This window comes from Scaptodrosophila lebanonensis, unplaced genomic scaffold, assembly GCF_003285725.1.
Source record: "Scaptodrosophila lebanonensis strain 11010-0011.00,11010-0021.00 unplaced genomic scaffold, SlebRS2 tig00000053-arrow-pilon, whole genome shotgun sequence".
NCBI lineage: Eukaryota > Metazoa > Arthropoda > Insecta > Diptera > Drosophilidae > Scaptodrosophila > Scaptodrosophila lebanonensis.
Window position 1 is genome coordinate 10366380 of NW_022060548.1, and position 17674 is coordinate 10384053.

The window sequence follows — 17674 nt, forward strand, 5'->3', positions numbered from 1 at the left end:
TTTGACAAGAAGAAAATTGTAGCGGACTACTGAACAATTTGTTGTCAAGAACAGAAAACCTACTGATAACTAATAAGGTGAAAACATATAGGTAGGTCATGTACACACAAAATAAATACAATCTGAAACATTATATTAAGCCGGGTTAAGACAGGAAATACCTGCTAGTATTTATAAATATACACCAGATGGTAGGTATAAATTGAAATTTTAGATACAGTTAACATTATATAATGCATTATGTGTCCGTTAAAAATGGATTTATTAAAGAACCAATATCAGCTTAAAGCTTGCGGCTGCGCATGTGAATCATAATATACTTCATTATTCCAACCCTGTGGTGCAGGGGTTGGAGGCACTAAGAGCCGTCAATGCCTTAACTGCGAATATATTGGGGAAATGGTTGGTTTCGTTTGGACCCAATTGGCCGGGGAGCTGTTATATAGTGACCATTGGCGCCAACATATATACCGCCACCAGATGGATGACCGAATCCTCCAATGGGTGGATTCAATACTTTAACAATTCTGCCATCCGGGCCAATTATTACATGTCGATAATATCGATAAGGCATATAAACGTATCCTTTGCCAAAATCTTGCACTTCTCCCGATGATCCAATTGGCGGACGTCCTATAATTTCTCCAGATCCTCCAATAGGTGGCCGGAATCCAAATGGCGGACGATTTATGAGCTCAGCGGATCCTCTAAAAGGAGGAATTATTGGTCGAACGGGGGGACGGATTACTCTATACTCTCCAGATACCCCACCAATAGGAGGATGAATAATAGGTCGAATGGGCGAAAGACTTTCACCGGATTCTCCTGCTGTACTACCAGGAGGACGATATGGTGGATATCGAATAGGTCGCTTTGGAGGTCGAAACGGTGGATGGATTTCTCCAGATTCTTGGAATCCTCCACCAGGCGGTCGATATGGTGGTCGAACTATAGGTCGAATTGCTGGACCGATTTCTCCAGATTCTTGAAATACTACACCAGGTGGTCGCTTTATAGGTCGATGTGGTGGACGGATTCCCATGGACTCTTGAGACACTGCACCACTAGGTCTAACTATAGGTCGAACTTTAGGTCGACCTATAGGTCGAATTGGTGGACCGATTTCTCCAGATTCTTGGGATACTACACCAGGCGGTCGCTTTATAGGTCGATGTGGTGGACGGATTCCTATGGACTCTTGAGATACTGCATCAATAGGTCGAACTATAGGTCGAATTGCTGGGCCAATTTCTCCAGACTCTTTGGATAATCCACCAGGAGGTCGCACTATAAGTCGAACTGGTGGACGGTTTCCCATGGATTCTTGGGATACTCCACCAGGAGGTCGCACTATAGGTCGGACTGGTGGACGGACTTCAAACGATACTTCAGGTTTTCCTTTTTCAGGACGAGCGGACACATTTTCTTCTGCCCCTTTCGGTGGCGGGGGATGTGTTACTTTTTCACCCAACTTTTCATTGCCAATATTGATGGTATTAATGTTCAAATTATCGTTTTTTGATTTAGTTTTTCCATCCGCCTTCTTTTTTAAATCATCCTTTGCAAGTGCGACGCCAAGACAAAAGGCTGCGAACAGGACCAGCAACTTCATCTTAATGATGAGTTCTAGGTAGTTGGAGCACATTTTCTTCTTATTGTTAATTCGATTTGTCACATTTTTAATGCGCTTGTCATATGACTAATTAGTTTAATTTAGAACATTAATGACGTTAAATATATTTTCACGTTGCAAAGGTCGAGGCGTAGCGCAAAAATACCATTAAATGTGTTGAAAATACATTCTAAAGAATCAAACTGGTTGTTCATAGAAGAACTCCTCTAAGACCAGATACAAGCTATTTCACATACTTAGTAAACCAATTTGATTTAATTTTGTTGGTTGCAATAGCATTCAAAACGAATAAATTCTTTAAAAATGGCTATCATTTCTTTAACAGCTATATGATATAGCAAACCGATTTGATTCAAATTCAAGTATGTGTTGTGGCTTTAAACAACTTTGTGACTTTAAAAATCGGCCGACTATTTCCATGGAAGCTACATATATGATATAGGATACCAAATAGATAGACGTTGAAACATTATACAATACTACTATTTATCAAATTTGGTTGGGATATCTTTCGAAACGAAAAGTAACAAATCGGCCAATCGTTGATATGGCAGCTATATGATATAGTACACTGATTTGATTAAAACTTAAAGATTAAAAAGTTAATGTTTTAGCATTATACAACACTACACTACACATTTAAATTTGTTGAGGAAGTTGTCGAAGTGGAAATGTTATTGAAAATACGGCAGATCGTTTCTATGGCAGATATATAAAACATCATCGGCTAGTATTAATATATTATCGGCTTAAAAAAATAAGAAGTCTCTACACAAAATTTCAGCGTGCTATAATGCCAGCAGCTATAGTCCCATCGCCGTCATCAGCAGAGACGCCTTTTGGCTTTTTAGTTGTTTTCTTCGGTTTCTTCACTGTTGGTCCTGTAAGCTTTATCGACGCTACAGTAGTTCTGCGGCTTACCACCCATAAGGGGAACCATGTGCCTCCTCCCCCTCCCTGTGCCGAACTGGCTGTTGGCTTGACGGTTATAGCGACAAGTTTATATCCTGGAGGAGGGACAAACTCAGCTGCCGCCGCTTCTTGTGCTGCAGATCCTGCTCCTGCTGCTGCCCCTGTTCCTGCTCCTGCTCCTGCTCCTGTTCCAACTGTCGGAAATTGAACTTGTTGTGTGTCCCCGGTCACATTGTTTATAATTATATATATATTATTTATATTTGTATTTGTGTTGTTCACATGAATAGTCTTGCCGGCAAATGCTCCATCCAGGAAAAAGAGCAACAGTCCAAGAAGCAACTTCATGTCTTATGGTCAACACTATTTGAATTTGCTAGCACGCTGTGCAATTGTTTTAACCAACAAACTATATACTCGCAAAACCGTTATGTAACAAGTGTAACAAATTTTCTGAGCGTTTAACAACGTCTGATCATCATGAGAGCTAGCAAAGAGCAAAGAGTTATTTAAATAAAACAGACAGTGTATTTAACTTATTCTTGTTCTCGACACTTTTGAGAATCAGCCTATCAAAGTTTTGTTACTCTACAACTAGAGGAAAAAAATTAAAATCGCTAGCTTGTTTTAATGCAACTTTTATCTTCAATAGACAGTCTATATTCGCTTTTGAGCCAAATATAAAGCTGGTACTAACATTAATAATATAATATTTTTAGATTTAATATATTTCTGTAATTTATTATCTCTTACACCAGTAAAAAGATAAGAGTTACACGAGCACTTTCAGCTTAAATATTGCTTATTTTACTTTCAAAAATGTTTTAAAAATTGAAAAAAGTTGAAAGAGTTATTTTTGAATTCAGCTGTTATTTATATGTATTTATTAGTGATGTAATTGTTCTATTTGAGAACTAAATTTGAATTCCAATATATATTGAAAATTAAAATTAACATTATAAAGTTTCTTATTGTCTTGCTTTGTCTAACTTTTAATGAAGAAGATTCTTCTCACGGACAGGTGCGATCGTTTTATTATTTAAAGACAACAATCAGACATAGTTGAAGGGAACTTAGGAAGCGAAATTTTGTTATAGAAACGTTAAATATTTTTAGACAATTTACATTTATACGTTCCGTTCAAAAAATGCTATTTTTTTCTGACAAAAATTATTTACATTTTATTATGCCATAATCCTAGAGAACAATCCCAGATTGAACTAAATATGTTTTCAAACATTCTATATGTTCGACTTTTCAAGAATTAGCAGTAGAAACAGATAGTCAGATAGATAAATTTCTTCACTATGATTTAATCACTCGTTTTAGGTAAGCCTAAAATTTTAGAAAGGAAATGATGCATAAAGTACTAAATTAGTCGAAATATTTTGTTAATCTTTACATTTTGCGAGAATACTTATTAGGGGGACTTCCCCTTCCGCACTTTACGCGCCTCGTTAGCTACCGGGTTGGCTTTCCTTTTAGCCGAATAAATCTGTTTCTGTGGCAAAAATATGAATATGAATATAAATACGAATATGTGAATAAATAGCATGTGCAGTATGGCATGCGTTTTTATGACATAAAAACCCTTTCTTTATATTCGTGGTACTCCTCGCTCACACACGACTGAGCAAAAACTTTCACACTCACACACATACACACACACACAGAGAGATTGAAATATGGTTGGAGTGGCTGCCAGCGCAGATGTTAGAAACATTTTTGCGCTGATTTTATGGTATATTTATTTTTATTTGATATTCATAGCATTCGTGTTCACATCTAGTATGCATGTCTGTTATTTATTCTTCTGTTGTTGGCAACTTTCGCATTTGACGAACATACACTTCTTAAGCACTTGGTTCGACCTCCCCATCTTCTCTCTGATCTACCAACAAATTCCCAGCCCACAAGGCAGCTGATGGCATTCCCATCACAAGCCGGCAGCGTGTGGCTGACTAATTAAATTTTAAACTTAACATTTTTCACCTTTCATTTTTCTCGTTTAATTAAAAGCGTGCACTCAATATTTAATTTATTATATTGTATATGTAATATGCCATGGGCTGAATTACGTTTATTGTTGCAGCGCGCAGCGAAGAAATGAAATTAACAACTAATTAATTTTCTTCATAAAGCAGACAAAATAGCCGCAGGACTACGTCCGTCCAGCTGCCGGATAGATGGCCAAGTTCTACGACTGAAGTACGAGAGTTGGCCATCGCTCGCAGGCAAAGAACTTTGCTATTTTATTTCCATTGCTGGAAGGGCTGCCCTTTAACAAAACAGTTCCGCTGTATGCCGATGCGAAGGAACTTAACACAACTTTAAGCCGTTTTTATTCTACTATTCGTATATTTATATTTCAAATCCTTTAGTAAACGAGTGAGCGTTAAAGTCGTGGCAGCCCAACACTTCTTTACCCTGAACCCACTGCTATTGTTGCTATAACTATTCGATTAAAATCAGCTATATGCTATAAGTAGTAAGCAGATTTTTATGCCCCTTCAAAAGTCAGGAACTATAAAAAAATACATTTCGTGTTTTGAAACGATTCTGAAATTAATGAAAAGAGGCTGGTACTAAGATTGATTTGTACATCGATCGTTCCTATGAGAGCTATATGATATGGTGCACCAACTATTTATAATACTTTAGATTATTGTAAGGATCTACAAAAGCTCGTAAATGTCAAACTAAGTTGCAAACAAAAGATCTACAAAGCTCGTAAGGATCTACAAAAGCTCCCAAACATAAATCTAAGTTGCAAACAAAGTTTTTGGTAACAAGATTGTTTTTTAAAACGATCGTTCCTATGGCAGCCATATACTATGGTGGACAGAATATGATAAGATATGATTAGATTATATATAAGGCACTGCATGAAATTTATAAACATCAAATTTGGGTGAGATTTTTACTAAATGTGATTTTTCCAGTGATCGATCGTATGGCACCTATGTAAAATATTGAACCTGTAAATGATTCGTAATAAACTCGTCCTGCATATACATATAACAAGCCTATTTATAGTGGTTGGTGTCCCTGGTACTTAAGGTTCAAAAGTTCCCGGTGTTCATACAGCCGAACAAAGGTTCAGACGGACGGACGAACAGGCGGAAATTGTCTATTTCAATTCGTCTCGTGGTGCTGGTCATATATGTATGCAAACATATATTTATACTTATTTCAAGTTCATACGTTTTCTTTAAAATTTCCTTAATAACGATTTCCTAAACTGAGCTCGTTTTATAAAGATTTCCCTTCTAAAGCTTACTTTCTAATTTCGATAGAAATATAAGTGCTTTTATTGTAAATAAAATGTTTTTCGTTTAGTAAGCGTATTATATTTTAGAACATTCCTTAATTGACCGATTTTTTTTAAGGAGATAAGCTGCCTACAAGTGATTTCCCCCTAAGAGTTTCATAGAAGTTAGTATTTTTGAAAGTGCATAAAGAAAACTAACACTAGCAATAAAAGTTATTATACTTTACGCACAAAGTATGGGAGTTTCAGATCCAAATAATTAATTAAGAGAACTTACCAACTGTATTTGCAATTAAGGAGAGTAAGGCTGCCTTTAGTTTAGCACTAGAAAGAGAACGAAGATGAAAGATTATTTTTAGCTCAAAGCTGGCTTATTTCGAAATTTCTTTATCATCTTCAACTTATTTTATACAGAGCATAGAAGTTCCTGATTTAATCTCCATCAACTTAGCAGAGAATAACAGCCTTTAGTTAACTTTCAAATACGGAGGACCTATTTGAGACTTATTAGACGATCGATTATCTAACTGCAGTAATACAAGTTTTCATATTTTAAGCACAGAGTATAGAAGTTCCTCATAGAAGCGCCATCATGTGAACTGCAACCCCAACTGTACTTGCAACTAATGCAGAAATTTATTGTGACTTTTGCCACTGACGGCAACAGCTGCTGCATATTCTGTGTTCATGTCTGTCTGTCTGTCCTTCTGTTTGTCTGTCGGTGTGTGTTTTTGGGAGACTATAGCTATAGCTACAAATTGAACCCACCAGCCAGCCAAGCGACTTGAGTTGGAGTCTGGGGCTGCCGAAATATAAAATAAAAAAAAAACAGACACACACATGTCTCTCTCCCTTAGTTTTATCTGAGCTCTGCACGCGGCACATTTGCATATTTCGTGCATTGCAGCAACAACAAATTTATTTTATTTTATTAATGTGGAAAATGTAATTTCAGGCATTTGCTTGCAACTGCAGCAGTGGCAGTGGCAGTGGCAGGCGCCGTGGCACAAAGGCAGCAGTGGCGTCCCAAAAATTGGCATGTGGAAAATTGCAAGAGCCTCAGAAGTTTGCCGAGCTAAAAATAATTTGCGGTTAGACACAAGAATTCAATCAAAGTGGCTGACAGGAGCAGCAACAACAACAGCAACGCTCGTTAGATCCTTGTTGCCTGTCCTGTAAGAATGTGCTTTGACAGAAAGCTGCCAAAAAGTCTGCCAATCCACATTGAGGTGAGAGCAGTCGGCCAAGATTAGATTAGGACTTCATTGTGTGCTTTGCTCCTGTGAGTTCACACAATACATTTCTGCTGTCGTTCACGTAATAAAATGCAAGCAGAGATAATTTTATAATAAATTCAGAAGAAATTTCTAAGTTCAGAGAAAATTCCTGAATGGGAAACGTAAATAAGATAATTTTTATTCCAGAGATAATTTTATAATAAATTCAGCAGAAGTATTTAAGAGTTCAGAGAAGATTCCTTAATGGGAAACGTAAATAAATGTATTTCTTAATTTTCAAGATAATTTCAGATAAGATAGATTAGACGAGATAACTTTTTTTCAGAGATAATTTTATAATAAATTCAGCAGAAATATTTAAGAGAACAGAGGAGATTCCTTAATGGGAAACGTAAATACATGTATTTATTAATTTTCAAGATAATTTTAGATAAGATAGATTAGACAAGATACTTTTTTTCAGAGATAATTTTATAATAAATTCAGCAGAAATATTTAAGAGTTCATTGAAGATTCCTGAATGGGAAACAGAAATATTACATGTACTTTTTAATTTTTAAATCATTTCTTAGGTGAAGAGCTGTCCAGTTTTTTTTTTTTTGCCATGTACATAAATATTTGATTTATCAGAAGCTGGCTAATAATAGCACGCGATACAGATTCTAATAATAGATTCGATTCACCTGCCATTTGTAAGCCTCCAACACGCTCGTTTCGATTAGAAGTGTGTAATCTAATACAGCACGGCACCACGTGCCATCTACTCCTTAAACTTTGTAGTTTCCACAACAACAATAGAAGAAGAAAAAAGGAGAACAACTGATTCGTAGAAACTTTGACTTTTTATTTCGCTAAGCATTTTGTTTGTTTTGAAATTGTGCAGCACTTGGAAGTTTTCAGAAACTTAAATGGTAGTGTATGCGTTGGCTGAGGGACAAAAGTCGAATCAAGTCGAGTCGAGAATATCTGACACGTGCTTAAAGCTTAGAAGCAGCTTTAAAGTAGTTTTGAGTGCAGAACGAGCCAACTTTCCATTTTGCTGTTATTCGTGCCCCTTCCGCAGTTTTCCCTTCATTTCCTTTATATATTTTGTTGCTTTGTATTTGGCTCTAATGCACTGGGGAAGCAGTTGGCAGGACTTAGGCAGTGAAGACGACGACAACGACCCTTGGCTCATAAATAAATAGAAATATCTTTGCCGGTTTTGCTTGGCAACTAGCGCATAAATACCGAGAACGGCACGCAAAGCACTAAACTAAATCCTTTAACTTGTGTATAAGTAGTGGTAATGGGATAAGTCCAGGCAGGACCTGGCAGGACTAGGCAGGAGATTCAGGACCACAGCAAAGTGGCACTTCTTGCACTGCAATGCAGCCAACGGCCTGGAATCGGGCATCGAGTGCTTGTTGTTGGGGTCGCATGACAAGTGATGTAAGCTGCCAGGGATAAGGGAAGGGGAGGGGTGGGGAGGGGAGGGGAAGGGAGCGGGCTGCCAATTGCCCTCTGACTGCACACAATGCGGCAATGAGGCAAATTCAGCTGGCACTGCCACTGCCACTGCAACTGCTGCCTTTTCTATTTTCATTATTATTGTTGGCGTGGCCTGGAAAAACCACAAAAATAAGCCAAATATTTTGCGGCTGCAAGGAAGTGGCAACAGCAACGGCACTTTTCATAATCTTTTGCATTTTATGGTCGAGCGGTGGCAAACAAAGTCAAACAGGCAGCGCAAAAATTCAAATGAATACCAAATTGTGGCGCCCACAAACACACAAACAGCGGCGGGCGGCCTGGCGGCTGGCGGCTGCCGGTGGGCGGTGGTTGGCGTTGCACGGAAACAGCTGTTTCCGTTACAAAACTTTCAACCTAACCCTAAAAATGGCTCGCCATGCCAACAAAATTATTATTACGTTTTATGCGAATTAAACGAATCCGCATTGTAAGCTCGCAAGCGGAAGTGCTGGGCGGTCGGTTGGGCGTGGCATGTCGGATGCGTTCAGCGAATAAATTTGCATGCATGTGGCAAGCGTTTCTCAGGCAGCAAACGCGAACAATCATGCCCCGGGGCTCCCCCAACCACAGCTTTTTTTTCTCAGGTCAGGTAAACTCACTTCATTGTTTAGCTAACGAGCCACGCAAAAAATAGGGTGTTGAACACTAGCGAGTGGAATGCCAAGCATTTAAATACTCTCTACTGTAACACAGTATTCACTATGAAATGCATTTTATATTAAAATGGCATTAAAAGACTGAAGGATATTGGAGTAGAGAGTTGAAGCCCAACTCTTGAATATCCTTAACTCAAGCTTTTCCCGCTACAGCCTTAGAAATAACCGCTCTTATATAATGCAGTGCCTCTTTTTAAAAAACTAATTCAAAACTTCTTACTTCAACTGATATATTTAACGACTTCTTGTAATAAAATTCGCGCGTTTGTTAGCCACATTTGGTGTCCTTAGCTGTTAAGGCTTTAAAGTTTTCAATGTACAGATATACAGATTGCTGAAACAAATATAGTGAAGCAGTCATAGCCAGTTAAATAAAATCAAGAGTTTACGAAGAATTTTGGAGCCCATTGGCTTGTAGACATATTACAAAAATATCGTATCCTGCATACTAATATAGCTGGCGATCTGGTGAATTAACACTGAAACAGATAAGCTAAGTCTCAGTTTAGCGGCATAAGATTGTTTTAAACACATTTACCTCAACTTATACTAATAGTTATACCCTATACCTTAAAGGTAAGAGTAGTTTTAGATTATTGATATGCTTTATTACATCGTTAATTGCTTTGAAACTTAAATAAAATATTTAAAATTTTTGTTTGATTTTCTACACATCAAAGAAATTCGATAGTTGGTGGGTGCTGGCATTGAAAAGAGTCGACTAATTCAGTTACATTTTAATATACATTATAAATGTTAAATTGTAATTAAGACTGAACACCTAGTTTAAGTTGTATTTGTATTTAACTAAAAGTTTAAGTTATAAATATAACAGTACAATCAAAAAAAAAAAAACATTACAATTGCATCTTCCGATTAAGCAGTATTAAGAATAAAGCAAGCTGTTAGAGCTAAAATAAATATGAATTTAAAAATAATAGCACGCCCACCTGCTGTTGTAACACACATTGCCAATCTTTGATGCATACCCTTTCATACAGCCTGTGTAGGGTATGATAAAAAGGTAGCCACATAAATTGCCGCAACACCCCGTTTCTGATTAAACAACATGCGCATGGCCAAGGTCGTAAAAAATGGTGATGGAGAGCATAAATATTGTGGAGCGCATAAAAGTATGCTACAAAAAGTCACAACCTTACACAAATTCATGAGTTTTCAGTGCAACACACACACACACACACACAAACACACAGCAAGGACCTCAACTATGTGTGTTCATAGTCGCTCGGTAGTTGGTCAACACTAGGCGGAAGTTAATATTTTTGCAATTTTGCGCTGAACTTTAATTTGCAAAAAATAAAAAGGAAGGAGGAAAATAGTGGAGCGTACAAAATTTATAACGCCCTGCCTCCTCGACGAGTGCAAAATTAATGAGCCAACTTAAAGGCGCGCTGCCAGCTCGGACACAGCCTCCACATCCTAATTTCGTATGCGGCACACACAAATCTTGTCATTATTAACAGGCTCCGACACCGTACAATGGCTGCTTCCTTTTAATCTGCTGGAAAAAACAATTTCTCGTTGCGGAAAATTGGTTGCAAATGCAATTTTTTACAAGATACTTATTTATATTGATTTTTTACACATTTTATGTGCAAATAAATATTTTATGGGTTTTTTATAAGAAATAACAAGAAAACAATTGCATCATAGCTGCAGCAACTAGAGACAACGATCTTTAAAGCGATGTTTTGGGAAAAATGCAAACATCACTGTCTTACTTCTTAATATCGATTTTTTTTAAACTATTTAAAGTGACTAGTGCTTTAACATACTAAAAGTAACTCCACTTGTTGCACTAGGAAGTAATTAATACTAAATAAATAATTATTATAGTGCCGAGAACCAAGTGCATCTAAAGAAGCCGAATCTTTACAATATTAAACAGAAAATGCAAAATGTTGTTTTAGAAAAGGATATTATTACAAATTTTGTATCTAGCATAATGTTGTCAAGATGTCCTAATACATATATGTATGTATGTTACATGTATGTGTGTGCCAGCTACGTTCTGCGAATCAGAACACCAAAGCAGGACAGAGCATTGCTGGCCGCAGATGCTCCTTAAAACCAAATATAATCGACGAGCTCTTGTTCCTTAACTAAATATATTATAGTAGTATTATGGAGTGCTCGATGGTGTTTAGGCGAACAGCGATTATAGCAGTTATATAAATAAATTAAATAAATATATATTTTCATAATTTTTTATATAATTTAAAAACAAATAATAATATAGTACGTAACTGTAAATAAAATTTAACAACATTTTTTATGGAAGAGCATTTTTTCCACAGTTCATATTATACTTAAAATTCGGAACTAAAAATTCTGAAGAGTAGAAAATACGCTCAGTAATAAAATGGAAATTTAAAAAAAAGACCAGCCAAGTAAAAAAGAAGCCATAAATCATAATTAATTTTCATTTAAAACTATTATTCATTTAACCTTTTAGTACACATGAATAGCTGCCGGACTGGCTAAAAAATCTTCCCCCTCCGGGTCTGAGATTCCAATTTTTTTTTTTCATTTTTTTTCTTTTTAAAATAAGCTTTTAAGTAATTCTAACCTTCTTTTCTCTTGATATTATTTGATTAGATTTCTCCTTCTTAGGCTTTTCTTGCTTATCAGATGATTTTTATAATTTTTATATATTTTCCTCCTATGTCGACATAAATAAATAAATAAATCAATAAATAAATAAATACTTAGTGCTATTCCCTTCTCTTCTCCGCTATTTCCTTCATTATTTTCTATTCTTTGAAAAAACCTTTACTATTTGTGAATCAGTTTTTGCTTTTAAGGAGCTTCCTTTCAGAACTTCATTTGGAGTTTGTTTAAATTTTAAGAGCATCACTTTTAAGTGTAAACGACTGTGCCTGCTGGAGGTTTGGCTGCCTTTTGCTCGTTTGATTTGCTCCATTAATTTTGAGTGGTCGGTCTGTCGGTTTGTCGGTTGGTCGGTTGTTCGGCCTCCGTCCCTCGACCCTCGGCCGCTCGTTAAACTTCTGTCACATCAGCTTTGGTCGCACTGTTGTTTGCTTGTTGATTTGTGTGTGGCTCTTTTCTGGGTGATTAAGTCATTCATCAGACGCCAAGTCCAAGTTTTTGGCTTTTTTTTTCCAAGTGCACGCGGTTTTTTAATGAAGCGCGGCGCCAATTTTTGTTTGTAAGCCTCTTGGGCTGTCTGCGTGTGTGTATGAGTGTTGAATGATGGAACAGTCGTGCCACATTTACAAAATAATTAGAAGCGTAATGAGTGGCCGTTCATGTTGGGAGCACACGCTCCGTTTCCAAGAAGTTGGACTGCTTGCTAGCTATCGAGCTTAAATCCAATTGAAAACTTTGCCTGCTTCGAAAGCGAATAAGCTGCGTCATTATTATGCAATTTCCTAGATATTCCAATTTACAAATAGTACGTGCCCAGCAACACGTTGCGTATACGCAATATGAGAGCAATGATTGGACATTTTGCATCGCACCCTCACACACAAACAGACACACACACACACACATGTACAACTATAATAAAGCATTCAACTTTAAAACTAATCGCTTTTAATTGGCATTAAAGCCCTACAGCATAAGGTGGGAATGGCTTTTTAACAATATAGTGGGGCTAGGGCCAGGAATAAGCGCAAATTTCCAGTTGCAAGAAGTGTATCTAATTTTCAAATGATTTGTAATCAACTTAGAAAAGAAAACAGTAGTAAGTAGGGATTTATTTCTTAATTAGTAGTTTCTAAAAGTAATATTATAAAGCCTTCAAATATAGCAATTAATGCGTTCATTCTGCAGCATCCGGTAATACATATGGGTACTCAACAATAGTCGACTAGTGTTGAATATAAGTGTTTCTAATCTAAACATATTTCGTTACTTCGAAGCAATATCAAGACAATTAGGTAATAGAAAAGAGTATCTGGTATCTGCATGATTCATAGACTAACCTATACATACTAATAGAATAGGCAGGGAAAAGTTGCATGAAAATTGAAGGACGGTTTATTTTTTTAATTTTACGCAGGAAGCTAGTCAGATGATGGTAGAATTCATTATTTTTATTGGAAAGCTGCCTTTTCTTAATTTTTAAGAAAAGTTTTGCTTGACTTGATATAGAAGATAATCGGCGAAGAAACAAAGTTTATTTATTATAATATAAACAACGTTTTTCTACAAAGATTGATTTAGCCATCGATTGTTTCGATGTTATTTGCTGAAGTTATCTTCACAAACAAACAGAAAGGTATTCTGCTAAGTACGAGTGTTCAATAGATCGGTCCTATGGCAGCTATATCAAATAATGAGGATATACACGGTTTGACATAAACTTCTTTTGCTTATGGACGAGTTTACATATAAAGTTGGGTGTCTCTAGCACTGAACGGAAAAACAAACAGACAGAAGGACGAAAATTCGACTTATCATGCTAATAATAATATTTGTACCTATAACAAGGCATCTGCCGAGCTCCCTTCTGCATGTACATATATTGAGCGCTTTGATATTCTAGTATACTTTTTACTTTTCGGATGCAGGGTACACAAATGCTGAAATATTTGAGCAAACAACACAAATACTGACCTGCCGAATGCTTAACTAACCACAAAAGTTCTTTACATTCATTCGTATTTCGTGTCCTGGCAACTTGTACTGACCTTGTTGTTGCATACTTTGAAGCATTGAGTCTGCAGTTCACGTAAAAGTTATCTAGGAAAAGATGCAGAAGCTGCGATAAAACAATTCGCAAATGCAAGCATAAAATGTGCAGGAAGTAAACTTGAGGCGGAAACAGCAACAACAACAACAACAACTGCGAAATATGTGTTTCAAGGCAGAAAGGATTATGACACGTACCGAAAGCCCCGACGCGTTGCACGTTACATGCGGCGGTAATGCGATGGCATGTGATACACACCTAACTGTGTGTGTGTGTGTGTGTGTGTGTGGATGTCCTGGGGCAGGACTTAACTCACGTCTGCCTGCAGGCACTAGAAAATATATATGTGTATGTCTGTGTGTGTCCCTGCAGTGCAGAAAAGTACGAATTACAAAATTAAAACTGCTTTAAAAAAAGCACACAAAACAAATTAATGCAACTGCAAAGAGAAATGGAACGAAGTGGAAGCTTCATTTTCATTTAAATCCGAATGCTGTGCAGCGATTAGCCAATTATAAAGTCCAGGTTGGGAAAAAAATATAAAAACTTGCAAAATAAAGAAAATACATAACATACATTTAATTAATGTTTTTTGCAATATTTGGTGACTAATTTGTGAAGCTAATAAACAGCTAAGCTTTATGGCTATTTGCTATATTCTCAATTGCACGTTTGAACCTACCAAAGCTTAAAATTGTGTGAATAATGTTTTTAAAACTCTCTTAAATATTAAATTAATTCTTAAATTACAGCCCTACACAACTTCTCTCTTAACGAATCGAAGCTGCGAGCACTGTTGCCAGAGAGCGATTAAAAAGGCGAGATCAAGCGACAAAAATGTGGAGAACGGGAATTAGAAGAGTAACAAAAGGAATGCGAAATCACGCCTTTGTTGTGTCGCCTTTTTCGCCATTTACAAATTAAAGGCGTAATTTTAATTACTGATAGAGAGGGAACATGTAGCACACCTAATTCAGCTTTTACACGGTCTCTTTTTACACGATTTTGATTTAAAACGGTTTGAAAATTAATAACTTTATTCCATTTAGCACAATTCAAAATAACATATGATTAATCTCTTTTTTTACACGACTTTTTCTGGAACCAAACTACCGTGTAAAAAGAATTTGGTGCATATAAATTCTCATATAGTATTTGTCATTAACTAAATTTTATATATTATATATATATAATATGCCCATAGCATTTCTCTATGCACAACAACAATACATATAACTCGTAAAAACGAGACAGAAAATACTAACAGAATTTAATTGTACATTTTGCATAGACGCACTTAACATTAACTACACGAGTATGTACAAATATATTGCAATAATTATGTGCATTTATTATTATTGTTAATTAAACAAATGATAACTGAACGATTTTCCTATAATTGTTCGCATTTAACAAACACGCGCTGGGACGATCTCTACAGTACAATGGAAACTGTGATTTAACTTGCATTTGCAAGAAGCTCACTGCTACAACACTTCAAACGTGAGAGCGAAGGAATTCAAAATTGAAGCAAATCAAATAACTAACTGTAAATTATTTAGAGTACAAAGCAGTGTTGCAAATTTGGCTTTTTTTTACGTCAAATCTGGTTGTTTTTGAAATGAGATTGGGGGAAGCGGTAATTCTGGATTTTTAAAAATACATTTAGCTTTTTTGCATAAAATGATTAGCTTCATTTCACTCTCCTTCCCGTCAAAACAGCTTTTTTCCTTCTAAAAAGTTGGCAACACTGGTTCAAAAAAAAAAAAAATGAGTGTCGACTGAAATAACAACTGATCGCAGCATGAAGCTAGACATCGTTTGATAATGTACTTTTAGTTGGTTGAACATGTTCGAAGGTTGCACAGTGGCTCCAACTCCAACATGTTGTAATAGCTAAGTTAGATCGGCACAAGAGCTTGCTCCTTAACAAACTTTCTTGTGTATGTATGAGTGTGTGTGCTCCCTGTAGGTATTGGTGCTTCCATTATTAATAATGCCTGCCTGCTTTCTTTTTGTTTACAGCTCTTTTTGTCACTTTTGTTTGTAATTTTTCAGCAAAGAGAGCGCGTGCGGGCTTAAGAGAGAAGGCGGAGACACACACACACACAATGACAGTTTTTTGCGTGCGTGTTAGTGACAGAAATTATTCTTGTTGACACATAAAAATGTTTAACCCTTATTTTCCCTTTCCGTTACTGTTGCTATTGTTGTTGTTGTTGTTGTGAAAATGAAAAATGACAACAGATGATAAAATGCGCTTAGTTGTTTTGGTTGTATGTGTGTGCGTGTGCGTGTGGGTGAAACGTTTTGTAGACTTTGATGTATTTGGGTCAGCTTGTGCAGCAATTTGCCAGAAGAATTGTCGAAACAAAAAATGTGTATTTGTCAATTGTGTGGCAGTTTGTTTATATCTACTCGTATATATTTGCTTTTCGAATTTTATGCTGACTCATTAGGAACAAGCTGGTGGGATAAATGCTTTTATGCTTTTAATTGGCTTTTAATTGTTGTTGCAGTTCTGTTTTGCATTTCAAGTGTTTGGCGTTATTTAAGCTTTGCACGTTTCTCGCTTTGTTTGTTGTTTTTGTTTTTGTTTTTTCTCCCCGCCAGCTCATTAGCTTAATAGAGTTTTCGGCTGTGGCCGCTAATGAAGCATAGTTTTGGGCGCCTTCAATTAGCAATGCTGACTTTTTTTCCCGCTGCGACCATTAAATCTAATGGCAGTTGCTTAGATACAACAACAGCCAACAGCCCCACAAGCGCTTCAAAAATGTGCCAACAAGCAGTGCCAACCAATGGCCGGATATATCATTTTGACCAAAAACCGAGCCAGCAACAACCAAAATACCAAAAAAGTTTCGCAAAAAAAAAGCAAAAAGTACGCAGTATGTTGGCAGAACCTGCGGTCACAAAAGGGCAGTAAATTAAAATTTACCCGACATGAAATTGAAGTGCAATGTATTTTTCATTCCTTTTCAGTTTTTCTTTTACCGCAGCCCTACCTTTTTCTGGTTCATCGCATTGCCCTACTATGGCACTACTTGGCATATGCGTGGCAATAAGTTAATTAGACCCACAAAGTGGGCACAGAAAGGTTGTTCAAGTTTTACAAATTCTACAAAATAGAAATGTCTATTTTTTTAATTTTTAATATAGGTAGAATTTATTAAGGTAACGAACGCTTTAAAAAAATTAACAAAAATAAAAACACAATCCAAATTTTAAGAAAAGCTTTTTTACGTTAAACTTTTCGATTGTAAAGGTAGTTTAAAAAAAAAAAAAAGAAATTGAAGAAGATCTAATCAAATATAGATGGAATTTCCAAAAATACAAAACAATTTAGTTGCGGAGTATTTCTAAAATGTTTAAGATTTTAAAATATATTAAAATATATAATCAAATATAGATTGAAAAATACAATACAATTCAGTTGTGAAGTATTTCTAAAGAGTTGTAGATTCGAAAATATTAAAATATATAATCAAATATAGATTGAATTTCCAAAAATACAATACAATTCAGTTGTGAAGTATTTCTAAAAAGTTGTAGATTCGAAAATATTATGTTATGATTCGTGAATTTCTTTTTCAATTTGAATTTAATATATAATATCAATCTTTTCCGAAATGATTTCACAAGTCCTTCAAGCAAAAGCGTAAAGCGAACAAATATTATGAATCCTGTTACACAAAATTCACAAATGTTTTGAAACGTATTGGAACGACTAAATATATATATATATTTCAGTCGTTAATTCAAAGCTTAATA

At 36.0% G+C, this 17674-nt stretch overlaps 1 protein-coding gene across 1 annotated transcript; it reads right to left on the reverse strand.

Moving 5' to 3' along the window:
* Positions 1-324: 324 nt before the first annotated feature.
* LOC115623949 (basic salivary proline-rich protein 4-like) lies at positions 325-1645 on the reverse strand. The gene is made up of 3 exons (XM_030518512.1): positions 756-1645; positions 472-707; positions 325-380 (listed from the first exon to the last, which is right to left on the reverse strand). Exons 1-3 carry the CDS (start codon positions 1643-1645, stop codon positions 325-327), a joined length of 1182 nt encoding a protein of 393 aa, XP_030374372.1.
* Positions 1646-17674: the final 16029 nt, after the last annotated feature.

Excerpts from the sequence above, each read along its gene's own strand:
- LOC115623949 (XM_030518512.1), bottom strand. The coding sequence starts at position 1,645 with ATGTGCTCCAACTACCTAGAACTCATCATTAAGATGAAGTTGCTGGTC. Across the intron at positions 708-755 it reads ATTGGTGGGGTATCTGGAGA|AGGATCCGCTGAGCTCATAA; the intron begins GTATAGAGTAAT and ends TCCTCCTTTTAG. Across the intron at positions 381-471 it reads CGGTCATCCATCTGGTGGCG|TTAAGGCATTGACGGCTCTT; the intron begins GTATATATGTTG and ends ATATATTCGCAG.